This window comes from Belonocnema kinseyi, chromosome 9 (assembly GCF_010883055.1).
Source record: "Belonocnema kinseyi isolate 2016_QV_RU_SX_M_011 chromosome 9, B_treatae_v1, whole genome shotgun sequence".
NCBI classification, from domain to species: domain Eukaryota; kingdom Metazoa; phylum Arthropoda; class Insecta; order Hymenoptera; family Cynipidae; genus Belonocnema; species Belonocnema kinseyi.
Window position 1 is genome coordinate 88162720 of NC_046665.1, and position 14124 is coordinate 88176843.

At 23.5% G+C, this 14124-nt stretch overlaps 1 protein-coding gene across 1 annotated transcript in view; it reads left to right on the forward strand.

Annotated features, from left to right (window-relative positions):
* The window catches only part of LOC117180089 (pre-mRNA-splicing factor syf1 homolog), a 52096-nt gene that overhangs the window by 23998 nt on the left and 13974 nt on the right, over positions 1-14124 (forward strand). Inside the window, exons 6-8 of the mRNA XM_033372408.1 lie at positions 6635-6855; positions 10312-10474; positions 10571-10847. Coding sequence (XP_033228299.1) covers positions 6635-6855; positions 10312-10474; positions 10571-10847 — 661 coding nt within the window. The remainder of the gene's footprint in view (positions 1-6634; positions 6856-10311; positions 10475-10570; positions 10848-14124) is intronic.

Below are 14124 nucleotides of genomic sequence, written 5' to 3' on the forward strand. Positions count from 1 at the left end.
AAAATATATGTTTTAATAACAAGCATGTATTATGAAAATAATTTAGAATTTTAGAATGGGGGAATTTACCGCTTACCAGGGTGCGAAAAATAAAATTTAATTTATGAAAATTATCCTTTTTTATACAAATTTTTAATAAATAAATATATATTTTTAATAATAAAAATAATAATTTTTAATAAATTTTTTTTTAATAATTTTAAAAATTTGTTTTCGGGAAATAGAGTAAAAGTGTCAGTTATTCCGTTTGAAGAGAAAAAATGGAATATTTTTAATACAATTAGTTTTTCTTGTAGAGTTCCGAATTTCACAAATATAACATTATTGTTTACTAAAAGAACGTTTCAAAGAACATGTTTTCAAAAGTTTTCTATTTTTTATAGCAAAAAATTTTTAAAAAACACTTTCAAATTAAGAAACCAACTTTCTTCTTGAGTTTCTTTTTCTTTGAAAAATTGGTTGAAAATTAATCTTTATGCTTGAGAAATAATGCTTTTGGTTGAAAAATTATTTTTCGGTTGAAAATTAAAATATGTGTTTGAAAACTGACTTTTTTTTAGAAAATTATTCTTGCTTGCACATTCATTTATTTTTCTTTAAAATTCATTTCTTTGGCTAAAAATGTAACTGCCTTTTTAAAAATATATATTTTTTTGATTTTAAATTAATATTTCAGTTGAAAATTTATCTTTTTTGGTAAAAAATCTTCTTTTCTTAGTTCCAAATTCTTTTTTAAACTGAAAATTAAACTATATCATTTTTTGTTACAAATTTATTTTTCTACTTGTAAATTTATCTCTGAAAATTTACATTTTTTGGTTCAAAGTCAATACTACTTTGTTGAAAGGTAATTTTTTTGTAGCTGATTCATTACATTAGTTGAAAATTCATTTGTATGGCTGAAAATTTAACTATTCTATTACAAAATTCGCCTTTTTTGTTCAATATTAATTTTTTTAGAGAAAATTTTACTTCCTTTTTCGGCTGAGAATGTTTTTTTATTTTTTTAGTTCAAAATTCACTTCTTTAGTTACTAACTGAAATGTCAACTATTAAATTTTACGTTGTTTGTTAAAGATTCATCTCCTTGGTTTAAAATAAAATATTTGGATGAAGATCAGTTTTTTTCATTAAAATTTGATTAACTGAAAATTTAACTTTTCCGTTTTTGGTTAAAAATTCGCTTCTTTTTGGTTAAAAGTGAACCTTTTGGATACAAATTCATGTATTTTATTGAAAATTCGTCTCTTGGTTGAAAATAAATGTTGATGCTTAATAATTAATCTATTTGGTTGAAAACCCCTTTTTCGGTTAAAAATGTAACTAATTTTAAAAAATTCGATTTTGTTCTTTTAAAAATTGATATTTCAAATTGAAAATTGAAAATTTGACCTTTTTTTAGAAAATTATTCTTCTTGTTTGCAAACTCATTTATTTTCGTTAAAAATTCTTTTCTTTGGTTAAAATTGTAACTACTTTGTTAAAAGTATCTCGGTGAATTTCTCTTTTTTAATGGTTAAAAATTATTTTTTTAACTGAAAAGTAAACTATTTTATATTTAGTTCCAATTTTTTTAGTTGCAAATTAATTTCTTTCGATTAAAATTTAACTACTTTATTAAAAATTTTGGTTATTGTTCTTGAAAATTAATTTTTGAACGTACAAATTAAGTATTTCATTTAAAATTCGATTTTTTTTAATTCAACTGTTTTCATTTAATACTAAAATGTTTATTGGTTATAATATGACCTATTCAATTTTTCGTCTTCTATGTTTAAATTAAACAGTTTATTATTTAATATTAAAATATTTTTTCGGTTGGAATATAAACTATTAAATTTTTCGCTAAAAATATACCCTTTTTGTTTCAAAGTTATACAACTTTGTTAAGAAGTAATTTTTTTGGTTCGAGATCAACTACTTTGGTTGGAAATTCATCTCTATGGCTGAAAATGCAACTATTCTATTTAAAAAATTCGCATTTTTTTGTTGAAAAGTAATTTTTGAACAGTAAATTTAACTATTTCATTTTTGATTGATTTGTTTTTTAGTTGCATATTCACTTCTTTTTTTGTAAATTGTATATATTGTTCAGAAATTTTGAACAATTTTGTTGAAAATTAATTTTTTCTTCGAGTAGAAAATTGATCTATTTAGGTAAAAATTTATCTTTTCTAGTGCAAAATTCTACTGTTTGTTATTAAAAATAGAGAATGTTATTAAAACACTTACTTTGAATTTTTCAATAGACAATAATCTCACGTTTTCTAAATTAAGAACTGCGTAAGTAAAAGTGACCAGTAATTAAAATATTAAATTCTTTCTCTTCAAACTGGATGACTTATTCTTTTACTTTATTTAAAAAATGAACGATAAACTTTTATTAATAATTTGTATTTAATAAAAATCTATTTTACATTTGTTAAAATTAACTATTTACTATAATATTTATTGGTAATATCGAATTTAACTTCAAATTTCTTCCCACTTTTAGTCCATTTTTTTCTCATTTTACTTTTGAATCATTTTTTAAAGATAAAATCACTATAATCACTTTCTTAGATAAAAAATTCATTTTAGTTAAGAGAGCAAAGAAACAAGAAAAAATTTTGAAACAACTTTTGATTTTTTTTTAATTTAACCTGAATTCTTTTGAATTCATCTTGAAATTGTATGAATTTCATCGAATTCTCTTGAATTAGTCGAAGCTCATTCCCATTTTACTGAAATTAATCGAATATTTTGGACTTTTTCAATTAATTTGTATTTGTTTAGAATACACCCTGAATTCTTATTAATTTATCCAAAATTCTTTTGAATTATTTCAAACTATCTTAAATTTTGTTGAGTCTAGCCTGAATGTACTGGAATTTTTCTGAATCTACTGAATTCAATGCTTTTTTTAAATTCACCATGCTTTCTTTTCAATTCACCTTGAATTCTTAGACATTTCGTACAATTCTTTTGAATTCCCTTGATTTTTCCTCAGTTAAAAAAATTTAATGAATTCAGTGAATTAAAAAAAATATATTTTTGAATTATTTTCAATATTCTTGATTCCTTTTTTAGGGGGACATTTAGAAAAGATGTTCGATTCTCTTAAATTTGGTTGCATTTGCCCTGAATTGTGTTCTTTCTTATTTTGCTTAATTCATTGACCTTTTTTTTAATTTTGTTCAATTTATTCAAATTCTTATGAATTTCATTAAAATCTCTTTAATTCGCATAAATTCCCCTACATTCTTTACAACTTTACTGAAATTATTGGAATATATTGGATTTTTTAAAAATTAATTTGAATTAATTTAGAATTCACCCTGAATTCCTATTAATTTATCCTGAATTCTTTAGAATTTACTGGAATTTTTCTGAATCTACTAAACTCAATTAAGTATTTTTAGTTTTTTTTTATTAATTCATTATGATGTCTTCTTAATTCACCTTAATTTCTTAGATGTTTCATCAAATTCTGTTGAATTCCCTTGATTTTTCCTCAGTTCACAAAAAATCTAATGAATTCAATGGATTTTTAAAAATATTTTTGAATTTTTTTTAATACACTTAATTTATTTTTAAATTGACCTTATATTTTTATGAAGTTCACTGAATTATTTTAATTTTCTTAACATTCCTCAAAATTCACTCCAGTTTTATTTAATTCATGGGCCTTCTAAAAAATTGTTCAATTTACTTAAATGTTATTGAATTTACCTGAATTGTGTTCACACTTATTTTACTCAATTTAATAGATTTTTTCAATTCATATGACTTCATTTAGAATTCGCCTTAATATCTTAATAATTGATACAGAATTCTTTGGAATTATCTCGAATTTGATTGAATTTATCCTGAATTCTTTTAATGCAACTTGAATCCTTAGAGTTTTCGTCAATTTTTTTTTTAAGTCCTTGAATTTTTCCTGAATTCACTAAAAGTTTAATGAATCCAATGAATTAAAAAAATATGTTTGGATTGTTTTTAATGCACACAAATTTTGAACAAATTTACTTTGTATTTTTGTGAATTTCACTGATTTATTCTGAATTTTTAATTCCTCTAAATTAACTCGAATTTTATTTAATTCATTGGTCTTTCTAAAGAAGAAAATGTTTCAATTTCCTGAAGCTTGGTTGAATTTTCCCTGAATTTTTTTCACTCTTATTTTACTCAATTCATTGGCAATTTTTTTATATTTTTTATTTTGTTCAATTCACCCAAATTCTTATGGATTTCATTAAAATCTTTTGAATTCAGCTTGAATTTAGAGGAATTCTTCTGAATATTCTCAATTCAAGGGGTTTTTAAAATCATTTTTATTCAATTCACCCTGAAGTCTTTTAAGTTCATCTGGAATTCTTAGAAATTTCATCAAATTCTTTTGAATTTTATCAAATTCTTTTGAATTCCCTTAATTTTTTCTTAATTCTCCCAAAATCAAATTGATTCAATAAATTTAGAAAATATTTTTATTAATTTTACTGAATTAATCTGATTTCTTTTGAATTCCTCTAGATTCGCTTGAATTTTATTTTATTAATTAGTATCTTTTACACTGATTTTTTTAATTTACTTAAATTTTGTTGAATTTGATCTGAATTGTGTTCAATCTTATTTCACTCAATTCAATGGAAATTTTTTGATTTTTAGAATGTTCAATTCACTCAAATACTTATGGATATCATAAAAAAATCTGTTAAATTCTCCTAAATTTACTGCAATTATATTGATATCAATGTCATATTTTGGATTCTTTCAATTTCTTTAAATTCTTTCGAATTTTTCTTGAATTCATTTTAAATTGAATTATTTTGAATTCACTCTAAATTCCTAGGAATTTATCCAGAATTAATTAAAATGCACGTTGAATTCTTAAAAATTACATCGAAGTCGTTTGGAATATGGACCGGAAAAACCGGGAAATGACCGGGAATTTTCTAAAACCGGGAAATTTTATTTTTAAATAACAATTTTAATGATTCATCAATAAAACATTCTAAATTCAAAGTTTTAGGTCTTTATATTATTTTTTATATTAAATTGAATAAATAAATTTATTAATATATTTTTTTATTATTTTTCTTAGCCATTAAAAATGTCACTGTTCATTCAAAACGAGTAAATTGAACACAAATATATGTAAAAGTAAACAATTTGAAACTGAATTGTTTTACGTAGAAAGCTTTGAATCTTTAGAATTTCGAAGAGCTTTTCAACTTTTAGCGTTACTATTTGAATTGTTCTGTTTAAAAAATGTTTATTTTTTAAGTGAAATTGTTAAATTTTGACGTATAAATAGCAATTGAACACTTATTATTTGTAAACAAAATTTAAGTAATTTCAAGAGATATTTCATAGTTTTTCAAAGATTCGAAATTGATTAAAAACTTGAAATGTCTTTAAGTAGTTAAAAAGAAGTGTGTTAACATTTTTGTTTAGAACTTCTTAATACATTTTAAAATTAACCGAATTTTTCCTATGACTTTTAGAAAATCCTGCAAATTAAACAAAAAAACCTTAAAATCTTCCAGGTTCTGTTTTGATCATTTTGGAAATCTTTTAAAATCTTTTTAAAATTTCTGTCACAATAATTTTTCAAAGTGAAAAATCATTTTCAATTTTCCTAGGAATCTTAAGAAAATGTTTTACTCTTTTTAAGCCTTTTACCATTCTTAAAAAGTTTCTAAATTTTTTGACTTAAATCGGCAAAAATCTGCATTTTGTTTTAAATTCGGCTGTGGGTATTTGCAGCAAAATTTCGGCACGAATAGCCCAATTTTTTCGGTTCACAAACTTCGTGCAAATGATTTGAAATAATTTCAATTTCTAAATTTAATTTTGATATTTTTGAAACTTCTAAATATCTCTTAAAATTACTCTAATTTTTTCTACAAATAATAAGTGTTCTTATTATTATTTATAAATTCAAATTTTAAGGATTTGTTTAATTTGCAGGATTTTCTAAAAGTTGTAGGGAAAATGTAATTCATTTTAAAATATTTAAGCGTTTCGAAAAAATTTCAGCAATGATTTTAAATTTGGAAAAATATAAAACCACTTCTAGATTTCTCAATGTTTTGAAATACATTTTTTAAGTTTTAGAAGGATGCTTAAACTATTTAAAATAAAAATAGTTCAACTTCTAGTTTAAAAATTGTTAATTGAAAAAAAAAATATTTTTAATCTTTTAATTTGTCTAGCTTAAAATTACTTTAAATATATAATTTTGAAATTTTTTAAAGTTCATTGCTTGATTCTTTAATTTAAAGTATTGAAAATGTTAACGTGGATTTATATTCTTGGAATTTAATCTGAATCTTTGAACTCTATAATTTATAAAATTTCTAAATTTTCCAGTTTATCTGCATTTCTTTAAAAAAATTTCAATTGAAAAGTTTTAGTACCTTCTATTTCATACGTGTAAAGTTAATTTGTTGTTTATTTTTTATTGCTTTAAATGAAAAAAATGTTTAGAATAGAGTTCGATTAATTTGGTTGCATTTGCCCTGAATTGTGTTCTTTCTTATTTTCAGGGTTTAAATAAAAAGGCAACTTTTTCATTTTTTTTCCAGTAAATTAGACTGTGGCATCTCTGGTAAAGATTAACTGATAAATAAAATACTTTTTCAAATTACAGATTATAAATACATACACAGAGGCAGTGCATACAGTGCAACCACAATTAGCTATAGGAAAATTGCATACCTTGTGGGTGGCTTTTGCCAAATTTTACGAAGAGAATGGTCAGTTGCCGGATGCAAGAGTGGTCTTTGAAAAAGCGACTCTCGTTGCGTATATGAAAGTAGACGATCTAGCCTCCGTATGGTGTGAGTGGGCAGAAATGGAATGTAGACACAAGTAAGCATTATTTTTTTCAGGATTACTGGGAATTTGACTGATTTTTAGAAGAAAAATCTTTCCACTTGCTTGAAAAATCACAAGTTTCGTATCACATGATATAATGAAATTTAAAATAAGTTTCATTTCAACTCTCCATTTTGTAAAGTTCATTTGTTAACTTAGAAGAAGGCCTAAACAATTCAAATTCAAAAATCAAAAATTTTTCATAAAAAAAATGGTTTGAGTTTATCAACTGTAAATACAAATTAAACGATTTAAAAATTTCAAAGTTAGATATTGAATAGTTAATATAGTTGAATTTAAAAAAAAATTGATGTATTTTTAACTGAAATGATAAATCTTCAACAAAAAAAAAAGAATTTTTAACCGGAAAAGATGAATTTTCAATAATAAATTTAATGTTTGATATTTCAGCTAAAAAGTATTTAATTTTTAACCAAGAACAATTGAATTCTGCCCAAAAACACGAATTTCCAACAAAACCTTCTACCAGAACAGATTTATTTTTAAACCAGAAAGATAAATTTTCAACGAAATACATGAATTTTCAACCAAAAAGTTGAATTTTGAACTGAAAATTATCAGTTTTAAGCCGAAAATGGATTAGTTAAATTTTTTATTTAAAAACTAATTTCTAGCCCAGAAAAAAATTCAACCAAACAAATAAATTTTTAACCAAATAGTTTAATTTTCAACTATGAAAGATTCATTTGCAACCAAAAACGAAATACTCAATTTTTGAGTTAAAAAAATAATTTTGAACATAAACAAAATGAATTTTCAGCAAAATGGTTTAATTCTCAACGAAAGTGATGAAACTTTAACCAAAATAAAGAATGTTTTACAAATTAGTTGAACTTTGATCTAAACAGTTGAGTTTCAACAAAAAAAGATTTTAATTTTGAATAAAAAACAGTGGAATGGTTAAATATTCAGTAAACACAATTTTTCAACTAAAAAACGGTTAAATTCTACCAAAAAAGTCGAATTTCCAACAAAATAATGGAATCTTGAACCAAAAAAGATTAATTTTTACTCAAACATTTGTATTTTTAACCAAAAAAATAATCTACCAAAACAGATGATATGCCAAACCAAATAGTTAAATTATGAGCTAAAAAAAATCCCTTTTAAACCAAGAATGGAGTAGTTAAATTTTCAGTTTAAAAAAATTAATTTCCAATCCAGAGAAAAAATGTTCAACAATAAAAATGAACTTCCAAAAAAATAGTTTATTTTTCAACCATAAAAGATAAATATTTAACTAAAAACGGAACAGTTAATTTTTGAGTTAAAAAATTAATTTGGAACCAAAAAAAAGGATTTTCAGCCAAATAGTTCAACTTTCAATCAATTAAATCATTTTTTAACTAATGTGACTAATCTTTGACCAGAAGAATGAATTTTTAACAAATTAGTTGAATTTTTAACCAAAAACATTTTAATTTTTAATAAAAAACAATTTAATTATACTAGAAAGAATATTTTACAGCAAAGTAGACGTTTCTCAACCCAAGCAAATTTATTTTTAACCAAACTGTTGCATTTTCAACTAGAAAAGATAAATTTTCAGTTAAAAAAATTTATTTTTAATAAAAAAAACAACTAATTTCCAAGACAATAGTTTAATTTTTAACCAAAGAGGTTAATTTTTAACTAAAATGATGAATCTTCAACCGTAAAAATGAAATTTTAACAGAGTAGTTTAACTTTCATTCAAGTATTTGGATTTTTAACAAACAAAAAATATGTATTCTCACTGACAAAATCTAATAGTTAATGTTTCGTCTTAAAAAAATTTTGATTTAAAAAAAAAATGGTATAATTCTGCCAAAAAAGTCGAATTTGCAAAAAAATATTTGAATCTTCAACCAAAAAAGATTAATGTTTACCTAAACACTTGTATTTTTAACAACAACAAAATTAATTTCTACCAAAACAGATGATATGTCAAACCAAATAGAGGAATTTTGAACTACAAAAATCAGTTTTAAACCGAGAATGGAACATTTAAAAAAATTAATTTCCAATCCAGAAAATTTTGTTTTTAACAATACAAATGTACTTCTTACCAAATTGTATAGTTTTTAAGTGTAAAAAATAAATTTTTAACCAAAAACAGAATAGTTAATTTTTTAGTTAAAAAAATTAATTTGGAACAATAAACATATTAATTTTCAATAAAAACCAATTTAATTCTACCAGAAGTAATAATTTTTAATAAATTAGCTTATGCTCAACTCAAGAATATTAATTTTCAACCAAAAATTGAATAGATTAAATTTTCTACAAAAAAAAATTAATCTCCAAACAAATAGTTTAGTTTCCAAATATAAAAGATAATGTTTCAACCAAAAAAACAAAGAAAAAATTGCAAAATAAAAATTCGATATATAATATATCGGAAATTAGAAGTGGCAGACAATATAAAACTCCTGAATAATAAAATTATCGTTGGTTTATGATATTACCGAAGTATAAAATTCCCGATAATAGAAAATTCTTTAAATAATATTGCCGACATTATGAAATATCCGACACTGTAAAATTACCGATCATAGAGAAATCACAAATGATCAAATTCCCAAATGTAAACAATCAAGAAATTGTTAAATAATAAAATAATAAATAAAATACTTCTATTTGTTAAAAGTATTTGTTATTTTATTATTTATTTATCAATAAATCAGATTTTAATTGTTTAAAATAGGGAATTTTATAATTCAGAAAGTTTATTGTATCGGCAATTTAATAGTGTCGAATTTATTTTTCATGATTTTTCAGTTTTGCTAAATTTCGACTTTGAAAATTCTCATTTTAATTGTTCAATTAAAAAAATTTATTTGTAAGTGAAAGTGTTAAATTTTGATGCATAAATAACAATCAAACTTCTAATTTAAGAAATGTTCAGTTTAAATAAAGAATTATTTGATCATTTTTTAATGTTTTTAACTTGATATTGCTCAAAATAATATAATTTTGAACATTTACAAATTTATTGATTGATTCTTAATTTTAGAGCCTTGAAAGTGATAGCGTGGATTTATATTTTTAACCGGGAGCCTTCGAAATGTTCAATTTATAAAAGTTTAAAATCGTGCATTTTAACTGCATTTAATTTTAAATTCTTTACTTTAAAAATGTTACAAGCTTCTTTTTTATATGCATAAATTATTGTTTGGATTAAAAAAATTGAATGAAAAATCTTGCAAGTTTGAATCATAAGAGTTTAAAATTTAAAAGTTCCATTTTGAGTGTTTTAATTTGCATTCTCAGATCTAACAACTCGAATTTTTCTATTTAAATGAGTGTGAAAAAGTTCCTCTAACCGGAAAATGACCGAGAATTTTTTGCCTCGATTTAAACGGCCCTTGGTTTTTTTTTTTTTTTTTAAATATCACGAGAATATTAAATCCATGTCAGTTGTATGATTAATATTATCTTCGCTTTCAGGAATTTCACTGAAGCTTTGAGGCTCATGCACAGGGCAACTGCCATGCCTACTCGAAAAGTAGCGTATCACGATGAAAGTGAAACTGTACAAATGAGGTTATATAAATCTCTAAAAGTCTGGTCCATGTACGCGGATTTGGAAGAAAGTTTTGGAACATTTAAGGTAAGATGAATTATTCAAAGATAATTTTAAATAAACTTTGACAAATTCATTCAGAACCATTTATTTTTTATTTTTATAATAACTTTCTTTTGTCAGACCTGTAAAGCAGTTTATGACAAAATAATCGATCTGAAAATCGCAACACCTCAAATAATCATAAATTATGGAATGTTCCTGGAAGAGAACAATTACTTTGAGGAAGCGTTTAGGGCTTATGAGAAAGGAATTGCTCTCTTCAAGTGGCCCAATGTTTACGATATATGGAACACTTATCTTAAAAAGTTTAAAGCACGATACGAGGGGACGAAATTGGAACGAACTCGAGATTTATTTGAGCAGTGTCTCGAGCATTGTCCTCCGAAGTATGCTAAAAGTGAGTTCTCAATTTAAATTATCTAATTATTTTTTATGTATGCAGAGATTACATTTTTTTTACCCTATTCTCCTCTTTTTCCCCTTTTTAAAGAATTCCTTTTTTTTTAAGTTCGCTTGAATGCGATCAGAATTATTGGTGCCTACCGTACCTGAAAAACCTGGATTTTTTAGGGATTTTGTATGTACCTGAAAAAACCGGGAAATGTCAGGGATTTTTTTAGTGATGGAATTTTGTCGCAAGCATGATTCTTTTTTTTTTTAATTTGTAATATAAGATTCAGTAACAATGATTCTTCAGGGTGGCCGTTTTAATCGAAGAAAAAAATTCCCGGTCATTTCCCGGTTCGCAAACATTTTTCACGGTCAATGAAATTTAAAAAATCAAACTATATTCTAAACATTTTTCCATATAAAGTAATAAACAATAAACAACAAATTAAAGCATTCAAAGTCAGGGCGGCCGCTGGACCGGGAAATGGCCGGGAATTTTATGAGGCAGGTAAAAACCGTGAAATGACCGTGAATTTATTTTTTGACCGGGAATTTTACCAATTTTTAGAACAAAAAATCCCTCCAACCTTGAATTTAACCGATTTTTAAATAATTAGTGTAATTTTGATCTTTTTCAATTATGACATCATTCAGTTTAGAATGCGTAACTCGAAAACCTTTCAACTTGAACATTTTTTATTTTAGATTTTTAATTTCTAAGCGTGTATTTCAATATAATAATTTTAAAATGCAGTTTTAAAGAGTTAAACAATTCAAAATTAGAAGCTTTTGAAATCGAAAATTTAAAAAAAAAAAACATTTTTAGTTGATCATCTGTAAATATAAATCATTTAATGATTTTTTTAAATTTGAATTATACTTTAAGATTTAAAAAGTAAATAATAATTGATTGTACAAGATGATTCGGAATCAGTTTATAAATGTAGAATGTCCAGATTTTAAATTTAAAAATTAAACTGTTTCAATTGGAAAGTCTCATTGGTTAAACGAATGTAAACGCCCGATTGAAACTTTATAAATTGGTTTCAAATTTAATATAACTTCAAAATAATATATTTATTATCGAAGGATTTCGAACCAAAAATTTAGAAGCTTTCTAAGAACTTTGACAGGCTTCGGAAGAATAAAAAAACATTTCCTAGGAAAATTTAGAATGCTTCTTTATTTCAATAAACTGCGTTTAAGAGAATATTGAAAAAGTTTTATAACGATTTAGTACATTTTCAAAAATGAATGTGCAAGATTTTAAGAAAATTTCTTTAATTTGTCAGAATTAAACAAAAATGTTTTTAAAAAATGTAAAACAGCATGTAGATATTTCAAAATAAAAAAAAAATAATATTTCAAAGCATTTTAAGGATTTTAAAACTATTTAAAATAAAAATGATTTAACTTTTTATTTGAACAGGGAATTTTCAATTTCTTACAAATTTATGGTTGAAACTGAAATTAATCCAGAATAAAAATGATTCTCGAAAAATTTTCGAATAGGAACAAAATTCTGAATTGCAACATGAAATTTTTCCAAAGAATTCTAATTCGGAGTTAAGACAGGGAATTTTAATATTTTAACCAATTTTGAGTTTAAACTGGTATTTATATAAAAGAATTATAAATTGTCTTCGAAATGGGAATTTTAAAATTTAAATAAATTCCGAGCTGAAACAGTGATTTTTTGAAAAGAATGAATTCTAATTTTAAGTTGAAACGGAATATTTTCGAAAAAATTTAAATTATGAATTGGAACAGCGAATTTTAAAGAAAAATTCTAATTCTTAGTTGAAAGGGAAAATTTTCTAAAAGAATAAGATTCCGGATTGGAATAAGGAATTTTCAATTTTGATCAGTTTTGAGTTTGAACTGGAATTTATTCAAGAGACTAACAATTATGAATGCAAAAATGAATTTTTTTAACAAAATGATAAATCTGGTTTGAAAAGAGGTATTTTCGAACAAAATTTAAGTTATGAATTGAAACAGGGAATTTTCAATCTTTAACCAATTCTGAGTTGGAATTCGAATTTAAAATTGCGTGGAATGATTTAATTTTGATTTTTTAAAATTAATTGATTGATTCTTTAATTTAGAGCATTGAAAATAATAACGTGGATTCATATTTTTGGGACTGAATCTGAATCTTTGAATTCATTCATTTTTAAAAATTAAAAGTTATAAATTTTGCAGTCTATTCATTTAAAATTGTTCAATTAAAAAGTATTAGTAGCTTCGATATCTTACGTGTAAATTATTGATAATTTAAATACAAAATTGCTGTATGGAACAACTTTTAAACTTCAATTTTCAAAGTTTAGAATTCAAGAGTTTCATTTTGAGTGCTTTATTTTGCAGTTCAGTTTTTATTACTTCGAATAGAACAATTTTTAGATTTAATGTTCGATTTTTTAAATATCGTTGACCGTGAAAAATGTTTTCGAACCGTGGAAAAACCGGGAATTTTTTTCTTAAAATAAAGCGGCCACCCTGAAAGTGGAACCCTTGAATTCCAAACTTTTAAAATTGAAGTTTAAAAGTTTTTCAATTCGAAAATTTTGTATTCAAATCTGTTCAAATGCTTATGTTCTAAAAATATAAATCCGTTAACATTTGCAATAGTCTAAATTAAAGAATCAAGGAATGAACTTTAAAATTGTTCAAAATTAGATTATTTTAAGTAATTTTAGCCTAGAAAAATTAAAAAATTAAAAATATATTTTTTTTAAATTAACAATTAACACTTCGTTTAAATTCTTTGAAATAATTTCAAGTTTTTAATTAATTTTGAATCTTTTTTAAACTGCTAAATATCTCTGGAAAGTACTAAAAAAATTTCTACAAATAATAAGTGTTCAATTGTTATATATGCGTAAAAATTGAACAATTTCACTTATAAATTAAACATATTTTAAATAGAACAATTCAAATTGTAACGCTAAAAGTTCAGAAGTTCGTCGAAAATCTAAAGATTCAAAGCTCTCTATGTAAACAAAATCAGTTTCAAATTGTTTTCTTTAAATATTTGGTTTCAATTTACTCCTCTTAAATGAACAGTGAAATATTGCTAAATATTAAATACTTATTCTTTTACTGCATTAAGAAATTTCAAATCAAATGGGATAAAAATTAAATAATTTAGACTCACAATATTTTAAATTTAATAAAAACCTTTAAGGGCATGCGACACAGTGGAATTCCTACATTACCAACCTCTTTTTTCTATTGAACAAAATTTTTTTTTGAACCATAGAACTTTTTTTGTAAATCAA